Source organism: Apaloderma vittatum, unplaced genomic scaffold (genome assembly GCF_000703405.1).
Source record: "Apaloderma vittatum isolate BGI_N311 unplaced genomic scaffold, ASM70340v1 scaffold21194, whole genome shotgun sequence".
Taxonomy (NCBI): Eukaryota; Metazoa; Chordata; class Aves; order Trogoniformes; family Trogonidae; genus Apaloderma; species Apaloderma vittatum.
In genome coordinates this window covers 17,715-39,499 of record NW_009711231.1, presented here as the reverse complement: position 1 = coordinate 39,499, position 21,785 = coordinate 17,715, and the positions used below count along the sequence as shown (strand labels likewise).

Here is a 21,785-nt window from a genome sequence, read left to right as displayed (position 1 = left end):
CATCGGCCTTTAGGGGTCCCTAAGCACAGAGTCTGAGCAATAAGGTATAACTTCATACTCCAAATGTACAGTCCCGCTTTTCTCCCTCTCCTAGCATTTTATACAGCTTCCCCGCGATTCTGACGTTCAGCTCTCCCAGGCCTAGTGGTGCCCTGTGAGGGAACCAGCGGCCGCTCTGCCCCGCTCCGGGCCCGCAGCCGCAGCGGAGAACCGGCCCCAGCAGCGCTCGGAAGGGCGGGCGAGGACAGGCTGGGCCTGGGGAAGGTCCAGAACACACACTGAGACAGGTCGGAAAAGCCTCTCAATCGAAACGGATGCTGTAAAGTCAGCTCTTGAATTTTTGAAAAGTTTTACCAAAAGCCCCCCAACCAGCAGTTGGAAGCACAACGGGGAGACTGGCTCAGAGGCTGGGACTGTGCCGTAGCGGGGAACGAGGAGTGTGCACATCCCTTGTTCAGAAAGGGACAGCAGGGCAGATTGCACAGGAAAATCATAAAAGGCCCTAGTACCTTTTTCCTAATGAAAAAGTGGGTGTGCCATATTTGCTGCTAGCAAAACCAGGGAGAAACGGCCTGAAAGCGTAAAGAAACAGAGCAACGTGCAGAAGGATGAATGTCATAGTCTTTGAAAGGAAGCAGAACAACACAGCAGTGACAGCAGACAAGAATGCACACCTCAGGTATTTCTTTCAAATCTCTTAGGGAATTAATGTGAGGGAAAACACAGTTTTGAGGATTCAGCAGTTTCTTAATAAAACTATTTCTTTAAGGGAACATGTGTAAATTATACAATGCAGAGGAAAGAAGAGAAGTAAACTAAGAACCCCAGGCAAAGCACAGGTTCTTTAATGGCCTTAAATACAAGAAAGCATACACAAACTAGGCCAGTTTTTTAAGGTTGTGCATCTAAAAGCACATCATGAAGACAAAGGAGCACAGAATTATTACTGAAAATTTTAGAGACCAAAAAAATTAATGTTTCTTTTGTTCAGTTTGGCACGATCAAGACAGCTACTGTAAAAAAAAATGGAGTATAACCTCAAGCTGGAATAAAGAAAGGCTGGTTTATAGGATACTTGAATCAGTCATTTTTATCTGGTAAATATTTTCAGCTCGGATGAAAAGTTATCCTTGAGGGTTTAGAGAACTGACTGAAGCAATCTCCAGTTAATTAGTGGTCAACTATATTGGAACTTGGAGAAAATGAATGGGTTTCCAGGAGACTGATAGAGCTTGGCCATTTTTCTGAATTTAAGCAGGAGTAAGGAGAGGACAGAATACAAGCTATATAATTAAGCTGTCTAATCAATAATTACATGAGAAATCATCTAAAATAAGAACTCAAACTGAGTAGCTAGACATGAATTTCCAAGAACAAGGGTTCATGCAATCGTGTTTTCTTAAACAACAGGAAACAGACCATGTGGAGAAGTGAATAAAGGTGGCTGAAGTTCCAGATGCCTTTTTGGCATTAATAAGGCTTAAGACATCTTCTCATGCAAATTAGTGAAACTTAACTAGATGAAGCTTAAATGCATTGGGTCCAAGTTTTGTTGAAACAGCTATCAATTGTTCAAACACCATTGCTGTGTTTAGTAGCGTTTCATAAAGCATTTCCCAGGGCCAGCACTGCTCATCAGTTTCATCCATGACCCTGATAATGTGTAAGCTTTATTAATATTAGCAGATTAGAGTAAGAGAAGCCGCAAGGATACTAAAAACATAACTGCAATTCAGACTGAAACAGCAGACCAGGGAAAATGAAGCTTAAAAATGACACATGCAGGAACAAGCAGGTAGGACTCTGTTACACTGGATAACAAAATGAATGCAAGTTGACATCTCCTGACGCTGAAGAATCAAGTATTGTAATGGATGTATGAAGAGGACTTTAATCCATAAGACTTATCAACCAATCCTTCCAGTCTAATTGGCACAGAGGGGCCCTGCTTGGGATGCTGTGTCCAGCTTGAGGCACTTCAAGACAGATTCAGACTGAAAGAAGCAAGCAAAGAGCCAGAATGATGAGGTGCAAAAAATAAAATTTACGAGACAAGGCTGACTGAACAATCTGGGGCTGTCTTAGATATAGCAAAAGAGACTGAGAAGAGAGATGCAAGAACTACATTGTTTTCTTTGCTTATAGTGAGAAGGCCAAGCAGTATTTGACTTGAACTGCAGCAACATTTAGTTGGATATTATAAATAGCTTTCTCATGCTAAGTATAATTTATCACTGGAAGAGATTACTTGGAGAGTTCATCACTGGAGGCCCTCATAAACCATTCAGAAACACTTATCAGAAATAATTCTGTATGGTTGAGTCTACAGAGGAGTAAAGAGAAGCAGCAACTGACCTCTCAGAAATTAGCCTAATCTAATTTCTTAAGCCACGAATAGAAGATCATGGGGAATTCAGTTCATATTTTATGAACATTCAACATTTCTCCAGTTGTGTCCCTAATGGAAAGTGTTAATGCAGATAAAGTTGTAAATGGAGAATGACTCAGTTAAATCAACGTTGTGCATGGATAGTCTGAGGTCACTTTCATTCTGAATCCATACCAGGGACTAAGCATAGTTTGACTTTTTAAGTCAAAAGAAATTTATTTCCTAGGCATGACTTGTAGCGACCACATATTTAAAATCCACATTTCTTTGCTGTTCACAACAAATTAACGTATTACTCTGAAGGGAGAAAAAGAGGACTCGAAGAAGTTAAAAGTTACCAAGATACAGACATACAAACATTGCATATTGTCAGTGCAAAATAAAAGAATCTACTACATGTGAATTGTGACTTTTCATTAAAAGTGTGTCCTTTTCTCATCCTTTTTTCATCAAGTATGCAAGCACAGGTGCACCATGACACAAGTAAGTATCTGAGGATACATGCTCTTTGCTTATGACTCAGTAGTAGCTACAAAGAAACTAGGACACATTCTCATTATACTAGTCTAGATCGAGTTCTGTACACAGTACAACTGCCGTTGTATTTGATTCTTCTGCTGCCAAAAGAGACCTTTTCTCATTTTTATGGGGCACACAGATAAGTACAAACAATCTCCCCCTATACAGATTTTTCCAAGTCTCTATAAAATAAGTGCTAGCTAACCTTTGAAGACCTGTGTAACGTAACGCAGGGGAAAACACTGGACCCAACTAGTATCTGAGCTTTGCCCTTGTGTAGCAACAGTCATTTGAATACACAGGTAGTTGATAAGCATCATCTGGAAAGTCTGGCCTCCCATACTTTCCCTGGCAGACTTCCTGGAGATTTCATGATACACTGACCTCTCCTCCCATCTAAGGGCAGTGCTGAATATACAACATGCACATTCATTTTTTCTCTCCAGTCTTCTTCAAATAAGCACGTTATACTCCCACATATGAAGGTCATCTCTCATATTACTGACACTCTGAAAACCTACAGCGATGTAAAGAAAAACATATAAACCAAGGTAGGACAGTTGAGAAACTGAGATCTTCAGCAAACACTGTAAACCTTCATTGTCATTATTAAATATATACTTCAAATATAATCAAATGCTTCTAACTTTATTTCTCTCAGTTACACAGTTTAACACTTTGCATAAACTGTTTGTCTGATGGGTTTTGTTTTACGAATACACATGTGTATTGGAAAATATTTATATGCCCAATGTAGCATTTCTGGTAAAACTTCTTATGGCCACCTAGTGGCCTAAATGGAATCAACTTAATAAAAATATTTAGGATTACATGAAGATTCCCCTTATCTAAAAATAAAACAAAAAGTACAAGTTTCATAGCTTTTGCATATATTTAAGATATAAATACTAATTTCTTTGCACAGTACATCCTTTAACACAATCTGAGAAATCAAATGGGGGAGAGCGCAAATTTTATGTGAAAAAACTAATAACAGAAAACAAAATTCAAGTGGCCCTTAAAGAAAGAAAGAAATGAAGGGAGCAAAATATGAATTGAACCAATTATCTGAATGCATGAGTAAGTAAATAATCATCTGCACGATGGTCACAAGTGTTATTAAATCTGTATGCAAGAACAAAAGGTACCATTAAATAGAGAAAAAAAAGAAAGCTAAATGCTTGCATAGTATGAAATGTTATGGAAATTCACCTGTTGTCCCCATTTTCAATAACTTAAATGAATATCACTTAAAACATCACACAGATTAAAGACATCTGTATATATTTCAGATTTCAATATTAATGCCAAAAATACATAGTATGATTTTACATAGGATTTATGCTACATTAGAACACTAAAGACAAACATCACTTGAGTATTAAATGAAACATTAAATATTAAATAACTGAAAAATAAAATAAAAAGTGTAAACACTAAACTAACTTGGGAATTTGCTATTGCAACACATCCAATGAAGTGGTTTTAAACAGTACAAAAAGATTAGATTTAAGTATGTTTCCAGTCTACTTGGAATACACAAAGCTCATTCCAGAAACCTTTTAAAAACTGGTCCAGGATCACGCAAGAACCTTCTTTCTCTTGAGCGCTATTTTCATTCCTTTACAGACTTAACTTTATACTCTTTTCTCTATCAATCTTCGCTTGTAAGGAGTAATCAACAGTAAAATGAATGCTTTAGTTTGCCACTGTTTGCTAGCATCTTGGTGAAAACTGAGGATTTGTTGGAGATTCAGTGTAAGATTTGAGTTCGTATGCAGCGCCGCTATCAACTTCCATGGATTTCCGGGAAAATAGGAGCCTTACATCTCTGTGGAGGTAGATCTTTCCAGATTTAGAACTCTGGAACCTGAAAAGACACAGATATCTCTATTATCTAAACCAATAGATTCATCTTTAAATAGTACTGAATCAAATGTGTTCCTTTAAAAGATTAAGGCCGAAACAAATTTGAACATAGCAAATCAGTTAGTTGAAATTAAAGGCAAAAGAATAACCTAACATTTTAAATCTACTTTGTTTTCTTCAGCATTTAAAGGTTCAGTTCCTAATCACTAACACAGTGCCCAGCTTTGAAAGTGGCACAGAATATTTGAAGTTCACACTGCTATTATGTATGTCAAAGATTAAAGTTCTTAGGCAAGAAACTTTCTTCTGCGAGCAATCCTGAAAATGCCCAAAGAGTGGTCGAAGCACACAGAAAAGGGAAGGTTCAAATATCAACAAAAGCATATGTACGTATCAAATACACATTTCTGTGCTGGCTATCATATAGACAGATTTCATTGCTCTCTTTACGAATGTACCAGCAAGAAGTTTACTACTGCTTTATGCCACGTGCCAAATTCAAGTCCAACTCGAGAAGCAGTAGGTATGAGGCAGACAGACAGACAAAGTTTTTTGTACTGAAAATGGAGCTATTTCAAAGTGACTCCAGTACACTGGCCCAATCGTCAAAGTGAACGAACAGCAGCCGACTCCTGAGCCCATTTATCTTTTATGCTGTGGCCAAACAGCCCAATTCAGGTCCTCCAAACCTTCCGGGAACGTGCCAGTTCCACCATCCCTGAGATTTAACTACTATATATACAGACGAGATCTATGTTTCAGAGAAATGTATTCTGTAAGTCTTCATCTGGCAAGACTCTCTAATGTCCTTCCCTCGACCAGGAAAGGCAGAAGAGCCTAAGACGCATTCCTTGTGGTAACTGAACTTGATGTCACTACCACTGGGCCACGGTAAGGGACAAAAGCTATTGTCACAGTAACAGAAACAAAAAAGCTATTGCAATGACAAAATGATACCATTACAAATGCCGAGAGAGCAGTGCACATTATATTATCACGTGTATTACAATTTGCACATATTTTTAATAAGCATTTGCTCATTCACTCCACTGAAGCAAAAGTAGTATCTTTAGAATAAACCTAGCTATAATCAGACGGAGAGGTAGGAGAGAAAGCTAAAGAAGATCCATCATCTGGAGCAGGTAGGTTGTAGAAACGGATTCTGTGCCCGCACTTCATTCAGACAAGCGATGCAGAATAGCCTGTAGTCATCCCCACAGTCAGACAAAAGAAAATTTTGCTCCCTAGATACAGCTGTCAAGGGCATTACATGTGACAGGATCCAGCAGAACGGTCCTACTGGTTCCCATAGAGCTCCCATCCATCACTATTTATTTGCTTGGTGCTGTGAGACAAAGATTCTATCTTAAGATTCTGGAGGAGAGCACAAGAAGGAAGTGTGGAAGAGGCAAGGGAACACCCCATACAGTTAATTCAGCATGTAGCTCATAAGACATTTTAAAATGAAAAAAATTATTGAAGGATCTTTTGCAGCAAAAGTATGATTGAAATTAATTCATATAGAATAGATAGATCTAGTTATCAAAGCACCATCAGAAAGTAGAGCTCATTTCCCATTTTACACATGGATTCATCAGAAAATAACTAGCAAGGTGTATCTTTAAACTTCTTAAGCTTCCTGTTTTCTATTAGTGAGAATCCTGCAAGACTCCCTTTGCCCAGTAAATACCACTGCAATGTGGCTTTTCTGAGCATGACACTTCATGAAGACTGAAAGATGAATGGGAGACAGTAACAAGAGGTTCAGGGGATTCTTCTCATCTCTGCTTCCATCACCTTTTATTTTTTTCTTTGAGAAATGTTTACTGTAGTAATTGGGATTTACAAATATTGGGGTTTATACATGCAAATACATTGGAATAATCAAGAGACAACCATTACACACACTTGCGGTGTGGTGATGGAGTGGCCAGGATGGGACTGGCTCCAGAGCTGTAGCAGCTCCAGCAGTTCTGTGCAAAGGAATCAAGAAAAACACCACAGAGGTCTCTGAGAGATGGTGTCCTAGGAGCAGTTACAATAGACAAATACAGGAGGGCTTAAACACACAAATATTAGACAAGCTAGAAAGTCTGTCAGAGGAAAGAAAGTGATAAACACTACTGAAGAAATGGCAAAGAACAAACCCCCTATATATTTTATAGGCCATCAAAATTCCAAAAGAACAGAGCAAGCCACCGAAACAGGATCTAGCAGGATGATCACAAAAACATACGTAGCAAGACATGTTTTGCAAGTGGAAAAGTCTATACAACACAACCTACAAAGTCTGTAAGTAAAATCATAAGGGCAAGGATACAAATTTCTAGAACAGGGAAAATGCTGAGAGATCAGAAAGATTAAAAAGCAACTAGTAAATCAGTAATAACAGGTATCTTCAGCTTCCACCAGTAAGTGTATCATATGCCACATTTGGAAAATATTTTTTAAAAGTGTTTCTCAACACCTTGAGGAATCACTACTTTTAACAAACACTTTCAAGCTTACCCTCCACCTTGCCTTTAGTAACAACCCCTCTTTAGCTTGTAAGCAACAACAATTATGCTCCATGCTATTAAAAGAGGCAATATGTCAGTAACTAAAGCTGTTGACCAAGCTTTAAAAACTTGAAAAACGCTGAGCTGTGGGCAGGTTAACTGTTTAACTGCCTTTTAAAGGGGTGCCAGAATGTGACCTAGAAACCAACGGACGGTTGTCACCCTCCTGGTGCTGGGCAGAAACGAGACATGAGCAGAGCTGGACTCACAGCTCTTACACGCTCATGTAGATTTAATTACTACACACAAAGAAACATTGCTTCATACACAACAAAAAATTTATACCCAAATCATCTTCAAGGAACTGAAAGCGCAGGTGCAACTCTTGATTTTCTTAGAGTGAATAAAGCTCTGCTGTCCAAGCAAGCTACGTTTTATATCTCAATACTGTACCTGTGGGTACAAATCCAGTCTAACAGCACAATAATGACAATATACCATTCATAGTATTGAACGGTATCTCAAACATGCAAGCCTGCATACACAATAAACCTGGCACTTCAGAAAAGACGGTTGTAGGAAATGTGGCGGCCAGTGTTAAGCTCCAGACCTATGCAAGCATTTTTGCTGAATTACCACTTGAAAAGAAGCTTTCATAATGTGAGTGCTGACAACTGTGATTAAGGCCTCACAAGCAGATGCAACCACAATGCAGCTTGCGGGTGGTGACTTCATTTGCGTTTTTGAGCAAAATTTCAACATGTAAGCTTAAGATGCCTGTTTCCAGCAACTCCTGCAACTAAAACTGAAATGCTGTTCTAAGGCCACTTAAGTAATAAAAACCAAAAATAATCTTAATAGTTTAAAGTTTTTAGGTGTGTAAGTTTTCACTAAAATGAATCTGAGGAGATATTGCTGCTTTTAAAAATGAAGTTTTAAAACTATCTTATATACAAATTAATATACCAAGACTTTTCAAGCTCTTACAATTAAAATCCAGAAGGCTACTAGATTGTCAACTGACTAGTTTGTAAAATCTGAAGTATTCTGTGTAATAAGCCACAAGACAGATCAACATAAACTACTGTAATGTGTCAAGGAGTTTCGCATTTTTTCCATTATGAGAAAGGACCTGCTGTTTGGGTTCATCTCTGAAGCAAAAAACTCCTGACGTGCTGCAGGTGTTCACTGTCCAAAGTAAGCAGCTGAGCATTGTAATTGTCAGTTTGTTTTTCCAGCCAGAAATGGATACACTTCCAACTACACATTGTAAATCTGTGAGTTAATCCCTACCAGAGGTCTGAAAGCTGAGCTAAATTGTACAGATATTTCAAAACTCAAAGCATCAGAACTGCTACATTTCTGTCTCTCAGCAGGTCAGAAATAAGAAGGTCATGAGAGAAGACTTTGCGCTATAAAAGACAACACAGACGAAAGCAGGTTTGCCTTCAAAAAGAAGTAATTATCGAGTCTGTCTACAATAAATTTACAAACTACATTGAAGCAGAATTGAGTCCACTACTCTTCATGCCTGTACACTGGACCCAGTTGGCCAGATCTTTGCCCACCTCTGCAGCTGATGCCTGTCTCCAGCTCTGCCGCATCAATTAGATCAGCAATACAAGTGAATAAAGCCTTTTATTTGGGGTACACTTTTTCAGAATTTACCTCAGAAGAAAACATTTAGAAGGTGGTTAAGTTAGACATGGCAAGGTTTACTGTGGCCTGAAAGGGTGAATTTGAATCCATGCTAAATTCAGAATGAAAACACAGGTCAACAGCCTCATCATGATGCTATTTTCACATGCCAGAAAAACCAACATGTATTTTTTATGACTGTCAACTTTCATTTAATGGGAAACCTTGGCCTGGAATCACTGCTTTGAAACACAAAGCTATGTTTCAAATGTCTGCCGGCTAGAAATCAATGCCACTAAATGGGGAAAATAATACATACCAGAAGTAATTCTACAACAAGTTAAAGAGAAAAGCATAAGAGATTTGGTTTCGTTCTGTTTGCTCGCTTCAGCATGTCAGCCACCGTCGAGTTTCCAAGTGCTGCAATGAAAGCAGCGGGTCTGCACGTATGTGGTTTGCTCAGTTCAACAATGCAGGCAAAAGTCTGCAAACTGCACAAGGACAGAGTCTATCCATCATTCCTCCTTTGTTTCAAACTGCAGTCTCCGAAACATCCCGAGAGCAGCACGGTATCTGGTTTCAGGCAGTGCTTTGTAAATCATTTAAGGAAGATTGTGTGAATATTTTATAAAGTGAAAGGCATTATCAGTGGTATTGCATCATGAAATAGGTAGCTACATTTTTACCACTAAACACTGTATGTTTCGGAGCAACTCAGAACACTTTTCACATTGCAAGCTGTTCTAGTGAAGGGCCGTGTGTACAAGACATTTGGCTTTTGCCCATGTAACATCCTAATTATTTCCTGTAACCTCAAAAAAAGTACATTGGATCCAGCCAGAATTAAATCTCTTTTGCTAAGAAAAGAATTAAGCTTTAAAAGGCTATACAAAATACTGCAATGCCAAGAAAGAGCTTTATATTTTAACTTTATTTCTCCCAAGCAGACATTATTTATTAGCTCTTTTCCCTCTACTGTCTAGCTTAAAGACCAAGTTAAAAAGCATTCTTCTTTAAAAAGAAGTCTCTAGAGAGAAAGGCTGATTGGGAAAGAAATCATGAGATAAATCTCGGTATTTGTTTTTTGTGGTTTTGGTTGGTTGGTTTTGCGTTGGGTTTTTTGTTGTTTTTGTGGGTTTTTTTTTAACTCCGAGGAACTTACCTCAGATGTATGAGGTAGCGTAATAGCCTTTCTTCAGTCTGTTGAATATTTTCTTTATTGACAGTTCTCTTGATTTCTCTTCTCACAGGAACAGAAAAAGTTCTTTGCCGTAGGAATGTTTGATGATTAGCTGGCATTTCTCTCAAGTCATAGATCACCACAAACATCTTCACCACAGTTTTGTTAGGGTTAAATAAGGTCTGAAAAGACAAATAGTTCAATGCAATACCCTACAGAGATGACAAATTTTTTCTAAAATCTAACAAACTCCACCTGCCAGAACAGTCACCCTCCTCTATGCATTTTGTTCCAGTGCCATATAGAAACCTTCATGTAAAAACATTGCAACACTGTACAGTTTTTTCTGGGTTTCAATACTTCAGCTACTAGTGATTCCCATTTTTAAGTATAATGCTAAACACAGCCTAACGTGAATGAAACTCTAGTATATGATTACTATTAGTTTGCTAATCTGCATCCCCATTTTTATTTGGCCAGCTTTTTGTCTACACCATTTTCTAGACACAATATGCTCCCAGGAATCATAGTGGCGGGCTCCACTTTTAAACCTAAAATTACCAATGAGTTCTTACAAGAAAGAAGCAGATTGTTTGCTCTGAGCAATGACTGCAACTTACTTTACTTTTAGGTGGTGTTAAAATGTTACAAAATTTAGACACAACTGAGTATTTCATCTTAATCCCTTTAGAAGGATCTCAGAATTTGGACTGTGGCCTAATTACTTCTATATTACTTCTTCAAAGCCATGGTTTCCCCAGCTATTCTGAATCTGTAACTGATTTTAAGTCTCTTCAGAGCACAGAAGGATTCAAAGGTTGGGTGTCTTTTTTGTCCCACAAGTTACAGATTTCTACTTTGAATAACTACAATACCTACAGAGATGCACATTTCCACTGCTAGCTTCATGCTCATCTCCAATAACCTCATCTCCTCTGTATGACTTCCTTGATATTAGTGGTTTCAAGGCACCTGTATCTGCTGAGTACGTACCACTTGTATTGTTCCTGAAGGCGGTACCCGGTAACCCCTTTTACCAAGGGACTCTAAAGTAATTACACCCTAGAGGAAAAAGAAAAAAAAAGACACACATTTAGTTCACAGAGAGATATGAACAATTCAAAATGTGCTATTCATGTAATTGTAGTTATTCAAAAAACAGTCAGTAATGTACAAAACCTAAAAACAGAGAAGGCAATGCATTTAAGATGCAGTTAAAAATCAACAGTAAGGGCTTTACGGATAGTTTGGCAGATCATTAAAAGCTGTGCAATAAGGGGCACATCCTCCTCTTGAAATAAGATCCAGGTTTCCACATCTTCAAACTAGCAGCCAAGGAGCTATGGCAGAAGAGCTTTCTTTCCAAAACAGCTCATGAGTTAAAACGGAAGATTCATCTCCTCCTTTCCATTTTTGTATCACCTACAACTGCACTAACTACATCCCAAATCTCACAGAACTAATTTCTGCTTTTCAAAGGCAGCAGGTGCATTTAATCTTCCATTCTAATCCAAACTTTAGGGACAATGACATCTGTTTTTGTCACAGCTGTGATCTACAGGGCACCCGAGTGTCCCACACAGCCTGTAACCACTGAGGCCACCCTTGGGGTCCTGCTGAGAGCACAAGTCCCATTAACCCGCAGCGCACAACTGCTGTGCCCCACTGCACTGCACTTAACAAAACAAACAAACAAACAAACAAAATCCAACCAAAAACCAAAACAACCCAAACAAACAACAAAGAAAAAGAGCCCAGAGCAGAGAAGCTAGCTATGCACACAGAAACAATGTTTCTGATGATGGAGGCACTACACAAATGTTGTATTAATCCTGGGAGACTCAGCCATAAGAGCATGTTTAGAGCATGTGGAAAAGCCTGAAACAATGAAACCCAGCTAGGAAAATAAGCAATGGGTACTTTAACTATTTGAGGAACGTCAGAATCCCTTTGCCTCCTGAAAAATCACTATAAATAATCCAGAAACATGAAAGCAAAACAAGAGATACTCCTTAGGAGAAAACACAGAAGTTTATTACTCAAACTTAACTTACAAAGCCATTTCATTTTCTGAATTCTTTTAAAACCAGGTCAGAAATATGTTAAGTGCTACGAACTTCAAGTCTAAATATTGTGAGATTCAAATGTTTAATGCTTTACTTACACGCTTAAACAGACTATTTACCATATTTTAGACAGACATACACATATGAAAACCTCTAAAATAGATCTGTCACTCAGGTAACCCTGAGGTCCCTTAACAGGCATTCAGAACCAATCTAGCCATCTGATTCAATACTAGCATACAAGGCATCTTTTGCTTTTTACAAGGCAGCACTTCACACATGCAAAGCCCATGCTGTTGTTGTAGAAATGTGCAACAGAACTGGCACACAGATACTGAGAACACAAACACTGTGTCGGTGCAAACATGAGCAAACCACACAGCTTGTGAGAGTGCCGCGTGTCTCGCCAGCGCAGACATTTTAAAAGAAAGGGCTGAATAACTTCTGAGCCTAAGGTCTCCATCACCGATTCTCCCTCAGCCTGCACCTAAGCCACTTGCTGGCAGGGCAGTTAGTTGCCCAGGACAGCTGCTTGTTGGGACAACAAATATATCCCACTAAATCCGGCTATTGCTTCATTGCCTATTTTAAATTGGATGGACAAAAACAGATAGTGGGCGTTGATGACTCCAGTGTGGAGGGAGGCAAGTACGTTCAGTATCCCAAGGTGAGAGCAGTTGGGATGGTGGGACAGAGCAATTGGAGGAAAAGCACTAGTCAGGGAAAGAAAGAGGAGACTGGAGAATTCCATCATAAGCACCTGAAAATAACCCAGGTCCCTGCAAATTCCTCATTTCCTGAACCCTTTCTGAGCTCTTGCTCTTCACCTCCACCTATAAGAATTTATTAAAAATAAACCCAACCACACACTTACCATGTAAGGAGAGGGTGCATTATCATCTGAAACGCTGTAGAATGACACTTCAACTGGCAGAGTCATGTGCGTGGGACAAAAGACTCCACTTGCTCCCACTTCTGCTGTGAAACCCTCCACGACACCGAGTGGGTCTAAGCGAAAATTCAGGACAGATTCCTGTAAAACAAAACACGCACAGCTTAAGCTGGGAACACCTCAAATAATATATAGCAAAACTAAATAGCAAGGAAATAAGTTTATGTAAGAACTTGGAGCTTTCATAAGGTGAGCTGACAAGAATCAACACTGAGGAAAAAACGATGACAAACAGCAGAACATTCAGCCAGATAACAGTGGTTTAAGAGAACACATCATCCAAACCCAGTCTGCATCCTACTGAAACTGGTGCAAAAGCCCACAGAGAATTTTACTGCAGCAGGAGCTCTGCATGATTTTCCTTGACATACGACATGAAAAAAGTAATAATCTAAAATCTGTAACTTTCCTCAATGTATTCACTCCATATTTCACAAATACGGAGCACGACACAACCCGTTAATGCACTAGCTATTAGTTGTTGATATTTAATTCGCTACATGAAGTGAAAAGCTGGAGACTACACTTCAGATACATTCTGTTTATGTAACACAGCTTTTGTGACACATTAAGTAGACTTAAAGAATGAAAACGTAAACCCTTTCCTAGGTATATACATTATAAACACAAACGATTACTGGTTTTTAAATCTCACTTATGTCAACAGAACACCTCGTAGCTTGATCATAGTGGGAAAAGAAAGTTAGAAGCAACTCATTGCATCTGAATCTCTGAGACAGATGATGTCTGGGGCATATGTGCCTTAAAAGCTGGAAAATCAAGCACATTTTATTCAATTTCATTATGACCTTTTACACTGTAATGAGGCTGGAATTATCCACAGTAATGCACTTCTAAAAGCAGTACAGAAGAATAATAAAAATACCACAAGAATTCTAGAGAATATGCAATACCTCAAAGTTTCCCAGAAGGCTAAGACTTGTTACTGGTGGCGCACTAGAACTTAGAAATGGTTTCTCATGGCTCTCTGGATCACTGTCTCTGTTTATACATTGTTGTGGGCTATTAAAAAAAAAGACAATAAAAATAGAGGATTAACACATTTGCTTTTGTCTTCTGCATATAAACAGCTCTAGAGAGAATAATTTACTTACTATATTACAAACTGTTGTTGTTATAAGTAATAGTTGAACATTGCCCATTAATACTTCATCAAAACTTTTTCTACTTAACTCAGAAAATACTTTCACATGTTTTGCATTTCAAGAGATAAAGACAATAAAAATTTAGATTGTTCATTAACTCTATTAGCAAGAACCAAAGTATCAGATTATTTGCTCTTGCATGCAGGTATTTTCGTCTCATATCCTGAAATTCCCAACATCAAACGACCATACTGAAAGCTGGTTTTGTTACACGTACTAATGTACATAAAAGGTCACAGCTGGTCCCTTTTAAAGTTAAGTTCTCTGAACAAGGTAAGGAGAAATGCTTAACCTGTTCAACACCAATAAGAAAACAACACAAAAACAACACTGATTTTTGAAGAACAATTACTATCACCTGCACAGGACAGAGTTCATCCCAGCAGCAGCTCTCGGACCACAGTTATGTCCTAGAGCTGTGCTAGCCTGGACACCCCACTGGCAACTGAACTGCCAAGCCTTATTTCAAAACAAGGGTTCTTTTTTGAAAGACACCCATTTTTTGTCCTTGCTAACATGCTTTGTTGTGGCATGCATTATATCTCCCCCAAAATTCTTAATATTTCTGGTAAATAAAACATACCTTCTTGCAGACAGACATTTCAACTGCAGCAGTGATGAATCCAGATCAAAGCACCCAGACTGGGTTTTCCTTTGAGGAACCTCAAGAGGGAAAGAAGATGCTAGTTTGAAAACTGTACCTCTCTAGCAAGGACGTTTTAGCCAAGCGAGCACAAGTTTTATGTATGAAAACAGAGCAGTAGAGAGTAATTCCTGCACTTTGTGAAGAATATTCTAAAACTATTAATGCCGAGACTGCAAATGCTGATTAACAGGAAGTACTTAAAGACTCATTCAAGAGGCTGACGTCTCTTTGGACTGGTACAGAACATTACTAATAAACAAGCTATAACAACTTCCATCCAAGTTTCCTGAAAATATGACAGCCTTTACAAGCACTAAAGAACAAAACACATCATGTGTTGACTACAGAACACCACTACGTCAGTAGTTTCAGCAGGGACTGCCTTTTTTTTAAAAGCTCCCAGCAGCCTACCAGAAACTGTAACGCTTCCCCAGTGTCTGTCTGTCTTATCACAGCAGCTTTGTACCACTTTGCTATTCAATGACATCCCTGATTGCTGAAGAATATATGGCACAAACTGTTCACAGACACAAAAGCTTTGGAATAATAAGCAATCAGGTATTAATAACTCACACAAAAACTCTTAAATGACAAAAAAAGGTAGCTTACACTTAAACCGCTAAGCTGCAGAATGGTTTCTTTTGTGCTCTAAAAATAGCACCAAATCATTTTTTGCCATAGAATTTTCTAATGTCACCTTTTGCTAAACTTGACAGGATCTCAACAACTACCTCTAATATTTTCTTTTCCAGAATTATGGTTGAACTTCATTTGAGTATTAACTCTCAAACTTCCACTTGCAAGAGTTTTCACTCTGACGCTGAAAGTAAACACACACACTTCACCTACACAATTTGTAAAATTTTCTATCACATACAGATACTAAAAGAACAAAAGACTTCCTTTATCATTTAAAAGATAAATTATTATCTCAACAATAACTTACAGGACTTGAAAGCAGAGGCAATCCAGTTCTAGGATGAAAAGCCTTGGTTGAAGTTCCATCCAAGGATCGAAAATTGTGTTTCCGACATATATTTGTGTGTTTTAGAGATGGTGCTTTCTGTCAGCAAAACAAATTTACTTAAATTATCCATGCGATATTCCAATAACCTATCATGGTAATACTTCACTTGCTGTAACAGAGAAGACTCATCTACAATCACACAGACTGCTCACTACAGATCACATACCATATTCAGACACTGGTACATTTATAAAAAGACAGGATGTCTAACTGCCTCTGGAAAGTGATGTTCATAATGCTATCACCATGAGGAGAACAAGATAATGTTCTTCTCAATGTTAAACTTGTACAGGGGAGGCACTCCCAGCCAAACATTACTTCAGACCAAGAAGAAAATAGTGATGTGCTGCTTCTTCAGACAAATCCCTCCTCATATTGGTCCTTAGCAGATAGAGGGTACAAGCTATCTGACCAAGAGCAACTACAGGAACTCATCTTTTCCTCTACGTATTTACCTGTACATCTGGGTTCTTCAGCCGCTCACACTTAACTACACCGTCTTCCACAGGTTTCTTCTGAGAAGTGCTCTGGAAATCGAGGTCTACTGGATCTTCATTCTCATCATGCACAGTTTTCACTTTATCTTGTTTGGTTTTGGTTTTGAAACTGTCATGGTCTTTATTTAAATAATTTTCTATACTAATAAGTTGAGTATTTTGCTCATAAATATTTGGAGGTTTTGAGTCTTTATCTAAACACTTGAGCTCATTTTTGTGCAGAGAGTCAGATACCTGCATCACAGTTGCTTTTTTTGTACCTTCAAGTATTCTGCATTTATCTATCTGTAAATTGTTAAAACTGTCCGTGCCATTGCTCTCACTAACAACTGTTCTTTCTTTAAGTTTATTTGTGGAAATCTGTTCATCAATGCTGCTGAAATTTGAATACTGTTTAATTCTATTGGTTATCTGGTCTTTCTGTGCATAACCAGAATTTATCACTTCCAATTTATCTGGCAATTCAGATTTATTTTCTTTAGCACATGATGATGATGTGTGAAAGTTATTAAATGTATGAGAAGTTTTATTTGAAGTCTGATGAAATGCATTTCGGACAGCTTCACTGGGTTTTGCTAAAATCAATTTTCTTCTTGCCTGGAGTTTCAGAGAAGTCTTCAATTCTCCATCAAACCTAGAAGGACTGATAGGAGTATCAGGCGTCTTCATCATTGATTTACTCCTGTCTTCCAACAAAGTAAAATCAGATTTAGCAAAAGAAACAGAAGAAGATGGTTCCTTGCCTTTCTTCGGCAAATTTTCATCTTTACACGTACTTCGAAAACTTTTTGAAGTAACCGGGCCAGTCTCATGCACTTTGGATGGATCTCCAGCAACATGAGAAGTAGCTGGATCACAACGAATCAAGTGTTGGGCAATCCTTGCTATCACCTCCTGCCGCTCCTGGAGCAGAGAATCGATCAGGGGATTGCTCTCTCCTGCCGACTGACGGCCACAGTGGTTCACTGGAACACGGGCGCTGAGCAGGGTGATCTCTGGCATTGCTCTATTTTTGCCTTCACCTCCATCTTCTTGTCTTGCATTGTCTGAGTTGGCAATAGGAATAGGAGAGGTTTCCTTGCCTTTCCTTGGCAGGTTTTTGTCTTCGTAAGTACTCTGACGAACTTTCGGTGTAGCTGAGCTGTTTTCACGTATGTTGAATGGATGTCCAGCAACAACTGGTGAAGTACCTGGATCACAGTGAATCAAGTGCTGAGCAATCCTAGCGATGACTTCTTGTCGCTCTTGAAGTAAAGAGCCTATCAAAGGATTGATTTCTCCTGTGGGCTGATGAGAGCCGTGACTATTCGAAACACGGGAATCAACTAGAGAAAAGGATTTAAAAGTTCTAACAGGTGTTTCATGAGACTGTGTCTTGCTGTCTGCTGTAGCATTATAGCACTGAACTTTAGACTGCGATGCTCCAAAGTGAGATCCAAGTCTGGTAGATGAATAAAGTTTTAAATTTCTGATAGATGTAGTAAATTCAGGAGTCTTTTTCCCATTCAGTAGGCCTTCAGGTGTCATTGTCCATGTCTGTTTCCCACAGAAGCGCTGCGGACTGGAGGTACTGCAGTGCTGTGCCGCACTGGAATCGCTGTGCTGATTTAACTTACGCTCCTGCATTCGCTTTTCATAAAAGCTAAGGTTGGTATGAATACTACAGGTCAAAACTGGGTAGTTGGATTGTCTGGGCAAGGACTGGACGCTGACTCTCAAGGCCACGTTGTGAGAAACGTTAGGAACAGGAAAGACATGCTCAGTTGGCGTCTGGGAGAACGTCCATTGCAAGTCCACATCTGCAGCGCTCACCCTGAAACAACACAGAAGGGAATTTACAGAAAAACCCAAACGAAGAGTCTTTAATTATCTACTACATTACACAAATGTCTAAAACAATAAAATGCACCAGAAACACCAGCAACTGCTGTACTTTGTGAAGTATATGAATCCTATACAACTACTAAAGTACTGGGCCAACAACATGGCACCTTCTGAAAGCAAACAGGGAAACAGGAGGGGAAAATGGTTTTAAGATAAGTTGCAACAACCTGCAAACAGCAAGTGAGGTTTTTTTCATCGCAGACGTACCTGTACAGAATGTTTCGGGGAACAGCACCATGTGAAACACTCAGCCACGCGCTTAGCTGAGAGAAGAAAACAAAAGAGCGAACAGCCAATAAAAGGGTCTTCTCTTCAATAAATCGATCTCCACTCCTAAAACGTATGAAGAGAAACACAAGGATGTTGGTAAGACTGTACACAGAGAATTGTTAGAACTAGAACTTTTTCAGATCTTTATTCGGAAAATGAAACACAACTGAATGAAGCAAAACAATGAAACTTGTCAAACATTTTGAAGATTACAGAGCTTAATTGGGTTTTATCCACATAATTTATGCAATTTAACATAAACTATGCATATAAATGACCATTTTTAAGCTAGAAGCATTTCATACTCTGCACTGCACAACGTGTAGTGCAGAAAGTATGAGTACAGGAAGACTAAGATTAAAAAATGCTTAGATTTCACTGGTAAACAGTGATTTTCTTAGATCAGTCTTCTTGACAACAGGCCAGTTCAAAAGCACTAACCTATTACTTTAAAGACTTTAATATGACAAGATTCTTGCAACTATAAGCTAGTCCTAATATCCAACTTACTGTCGAGGAACTGGCTCCAAAATCCACCTTTCTAACAGCAATGCATCTTGTTTGATTGCAGGATCATTTAAATCATTCCCCTCAGTGGTGGGGCCTTCATCACTATAGCAACAGTCTGGAAGTAGCATCACTTCTACCATGATTGGAATATTGTTCTTCCACAATAGCATAACCTCAGATCTGGTTCGCCTGGCTTGACGACACTGAGGGAAAGAAAAGAAGTCAACATATACGAGCCATAATAATCAGATTTAAATCTACTTTAAAAACATGTTCCAAAGTACTGGAAAACGGCAAGAGTCAAATTCTGTAAACTGCGTTTCACCACATCAGAGAAGATTCCAGAGCTATTAAATGAAAAAGAATTAATAAATCCTTTATGGTGGCTGTTTGAGCAATTTCTGTAGAAAATTAAAATAGCTCATAAAAATACATTTCCTCAACCACTGTCCTTTGTTACCTTGTACTTCTCTCTCCACAAGTCATCCTCTTAGACAGATGCATTCAGGTGGTATCTTTATAAATTCTGTGTCTTCAAGTGGGCTAACTTCTGCGTGCGCACCAACTTACACTCACACAGTATTTAGGAACTTTTACTTGAGAGAAGCAATGCCCCAACCTTACTCGCAAACAGACTACATAGCTTTGATGTGCTTTTGTTTTTTGGATCATAAACTTTTCAAGAATATCTGGAAAAGCAAAATGTTAAGCAAGTCGGCCTACGTCTATTAAAAAAAACCTAAAACCCAACCAAGAACACTAAGTATAGCACTCTCCATTTGCATAAGAAAGACTCAAATAGGTACTGCATTCAGGTAGTCGTGCAGAATTTCATGTTCAAGGATAAAAGGCTTAATGATCTCTCATTTTAAGGGCAGATCTATCATTAGCACAACACTGAATTACATACTCATTTAAACGTGAGACTGACAGAAAGCAGCTGTTATTCACGCTTGACTGTGAATTTACCATGGGTTTCTCAGCTGACTTAAACCACGGCAGCAAGGATGCACGCCACGACAGCTGAAACGAACCGGGTACCATCATACCTGAGCCAGTTTGTCGCTGCATTCATGCTTAGTTGCTGGCGGCTGACTTGATTGTGCCGGCGGGCAATGAAAGCCCTCTGTTCTGCCCTTGATCGAATACTCGGGCGTTCGACCTTCGGTGATCAACAAGGCCAAGGAAACCAGGAACTCCTCAGCTTCATATTCAAAGTATTCATCCAAAGTATCTGGCATTTGAAAAAGACAAAAAAGAATGACATTTGCTCTATAACAAGCCTTCAGCTGTTGGCTGACCCCACAGTTTGTTTCAATTTACACTTAAAACAAGAGATATGGGAAATGGCTCTGGCAGCACTCTCCATAAGGCCCAAGTTACGGTACCACCACAAAACAACTCTCGTAACATTGTCACTACGAGCAGGCAAAATTAGAAACACACTAAAGCAAGCTCCATACTAACTGGTCAATGCACCAAATTTCAGTAGTGCTGAGAAACAGCTCTTCGGTTGCAAATCACAGCTGGCTAACAGCCTCTCTAGAAGAAAAAATGTTTCCTGGGCTCTAGCGGGAGAAATCCGACAGCAGTGTGACTTGGCATCGTTAGCATCATGTGACAGATAGACAGGCCACAATACATCATAAAGTACATTAAAAATTGAATAAGAAAAAAATAGAAAGATTTACTTCTATTAGAAAAAGTGGGACACAATGTTCTTTAAGATTTTTATTGCAAGTCCCTCCTGCCAAGAGCAAGGCTTACTTGAGAGGTCCATTTTTAGTTACCATTAACACATAGAAGAGGTTCCCAAGGAACATACAGAGTATTCATTGTTTTGTACCGCGGTCAGTCTAAACTTGTGCAAAGAATTAAAACTCAACAAGTCTCCGCAGACAAAGCAGCAGCTGGCATTGCTCTTCATGAATTTATCCTGGCACACTCGATTCCCGCAGAGGTAGGATGCACCAGCCCCCTGACTTTATGGTGTTTTGCAAAGCACCCTTCTCCTCCTCCTCCCTCATCACGAGGGTGTCACACATCATTCAAACAGGTTCAAATACAACCAGATCGTGTCATTCCCCTCTCTGCTTGGAAATGCTTAACCTTCAAAATGATTTAGTCACAAAAGAGGCTACAGAAAAATCTCTTTTCACAGAAGCTAAAATACATTCACTTCAAAGTCTATTCTAAGAGCAACAAAGCAAAGCAGGTGGAGGCCTGGCTGTCAGTAGTTCTCTGCCGTTATTTTTACGCTTTATGGGAACAAAAGCACATGACATCTTCAGAATTTTAGTTTAAATGTCCTATGTCATCCACCAAAACAAAACTGCCACAGGGACAGATTTAATTTCTATTTGTGTTTTGATTATCACGCATAAAATACCTTTCTACCTCAAAAACAAAAAAATAATACACAAGTCGTCTTTGTCTTCACTCCCTAATAGCAAAGCATTTGGCACACGTGGCAAGCCAGACTTGAGAGATCCATACAGGAACGGATGCATGAAACAAAAGCTCTAATTGTAAAGTGCATAAATCTAGCTTTTACACATACATATTTGCCTAGCCCAGGCTTGTACCCCACAGATCCCAGGGCTTGCAGCCTACTGAGTGATATACACAAGATAAAATAAGAGAAGCCATCCCGCTGCCAGGGAACTCAGTTCAT

General features: G+C 39.0%; 1 protein-coding gene across 1 annotated transcript; it reads right to left on the bottom strand.

Moving 5' to 3' along the window:
• Positions 1-3,535: 3,535 nt before the first annotated feature.
• Positions 3,536-20,343, bottom strand: FAM214A (family with sequence similarity 214, member A). The gene is made up of 12 exons (XM_009867592.1): positions 20,161-20,343; positions 19,112-19,314; positions 18,539-18,664; positions 17,681-18,260; positions 16,406-17,338; positions 15,870-15,986; positions 14,861-14,940; positions 14,026-14,134; positions 13,034-13,192; positions 11,087-11,155; positions 10,076-10,275; positions 3,536-4,778 (listed from the first exon to the last, which is right to left on the bottom strand). The coding sequence occupies exons 2-12, from the start codon at positions 19,279-19,281 to the stop codon at positions 4,625-4,627; spliced, it is 2,697 nt and encodes an 898-aa protein (XP_009865894.1). The 5' UTR covers positions 19,282-19,314; positions 20,161-20,343; the 3' UTR covers positions 3,536-4,624.
• Between the last annotated feature and the right edge of the window lie 1,442 nt (positions 20,344-21,785).

Bases quoted from the DNA above. Each gene is read 5' to 3' on its own strand.
- FAM214A (XM_009867592.1), bottom strand. From the start codon at position 19,281: ATGCTATTGTGGAAGAACAATATTCCAATCATGGTAGAAGTGATGCTA. The intron at 15,987-16,405 runs GTAAATACGTAG...TTTTGCTGACAG, and splicing joins TGAAGAACCCAGATGTACAG to AAAGCACCATCTCTAAAACA. The intron at 14,135-14,860 runs GTATGTTTTATT...TTTTTTTAATAG, and splicing joins AAATGTCTGTCTGCAAGAAG to CCCACAACAATGTATAAACA.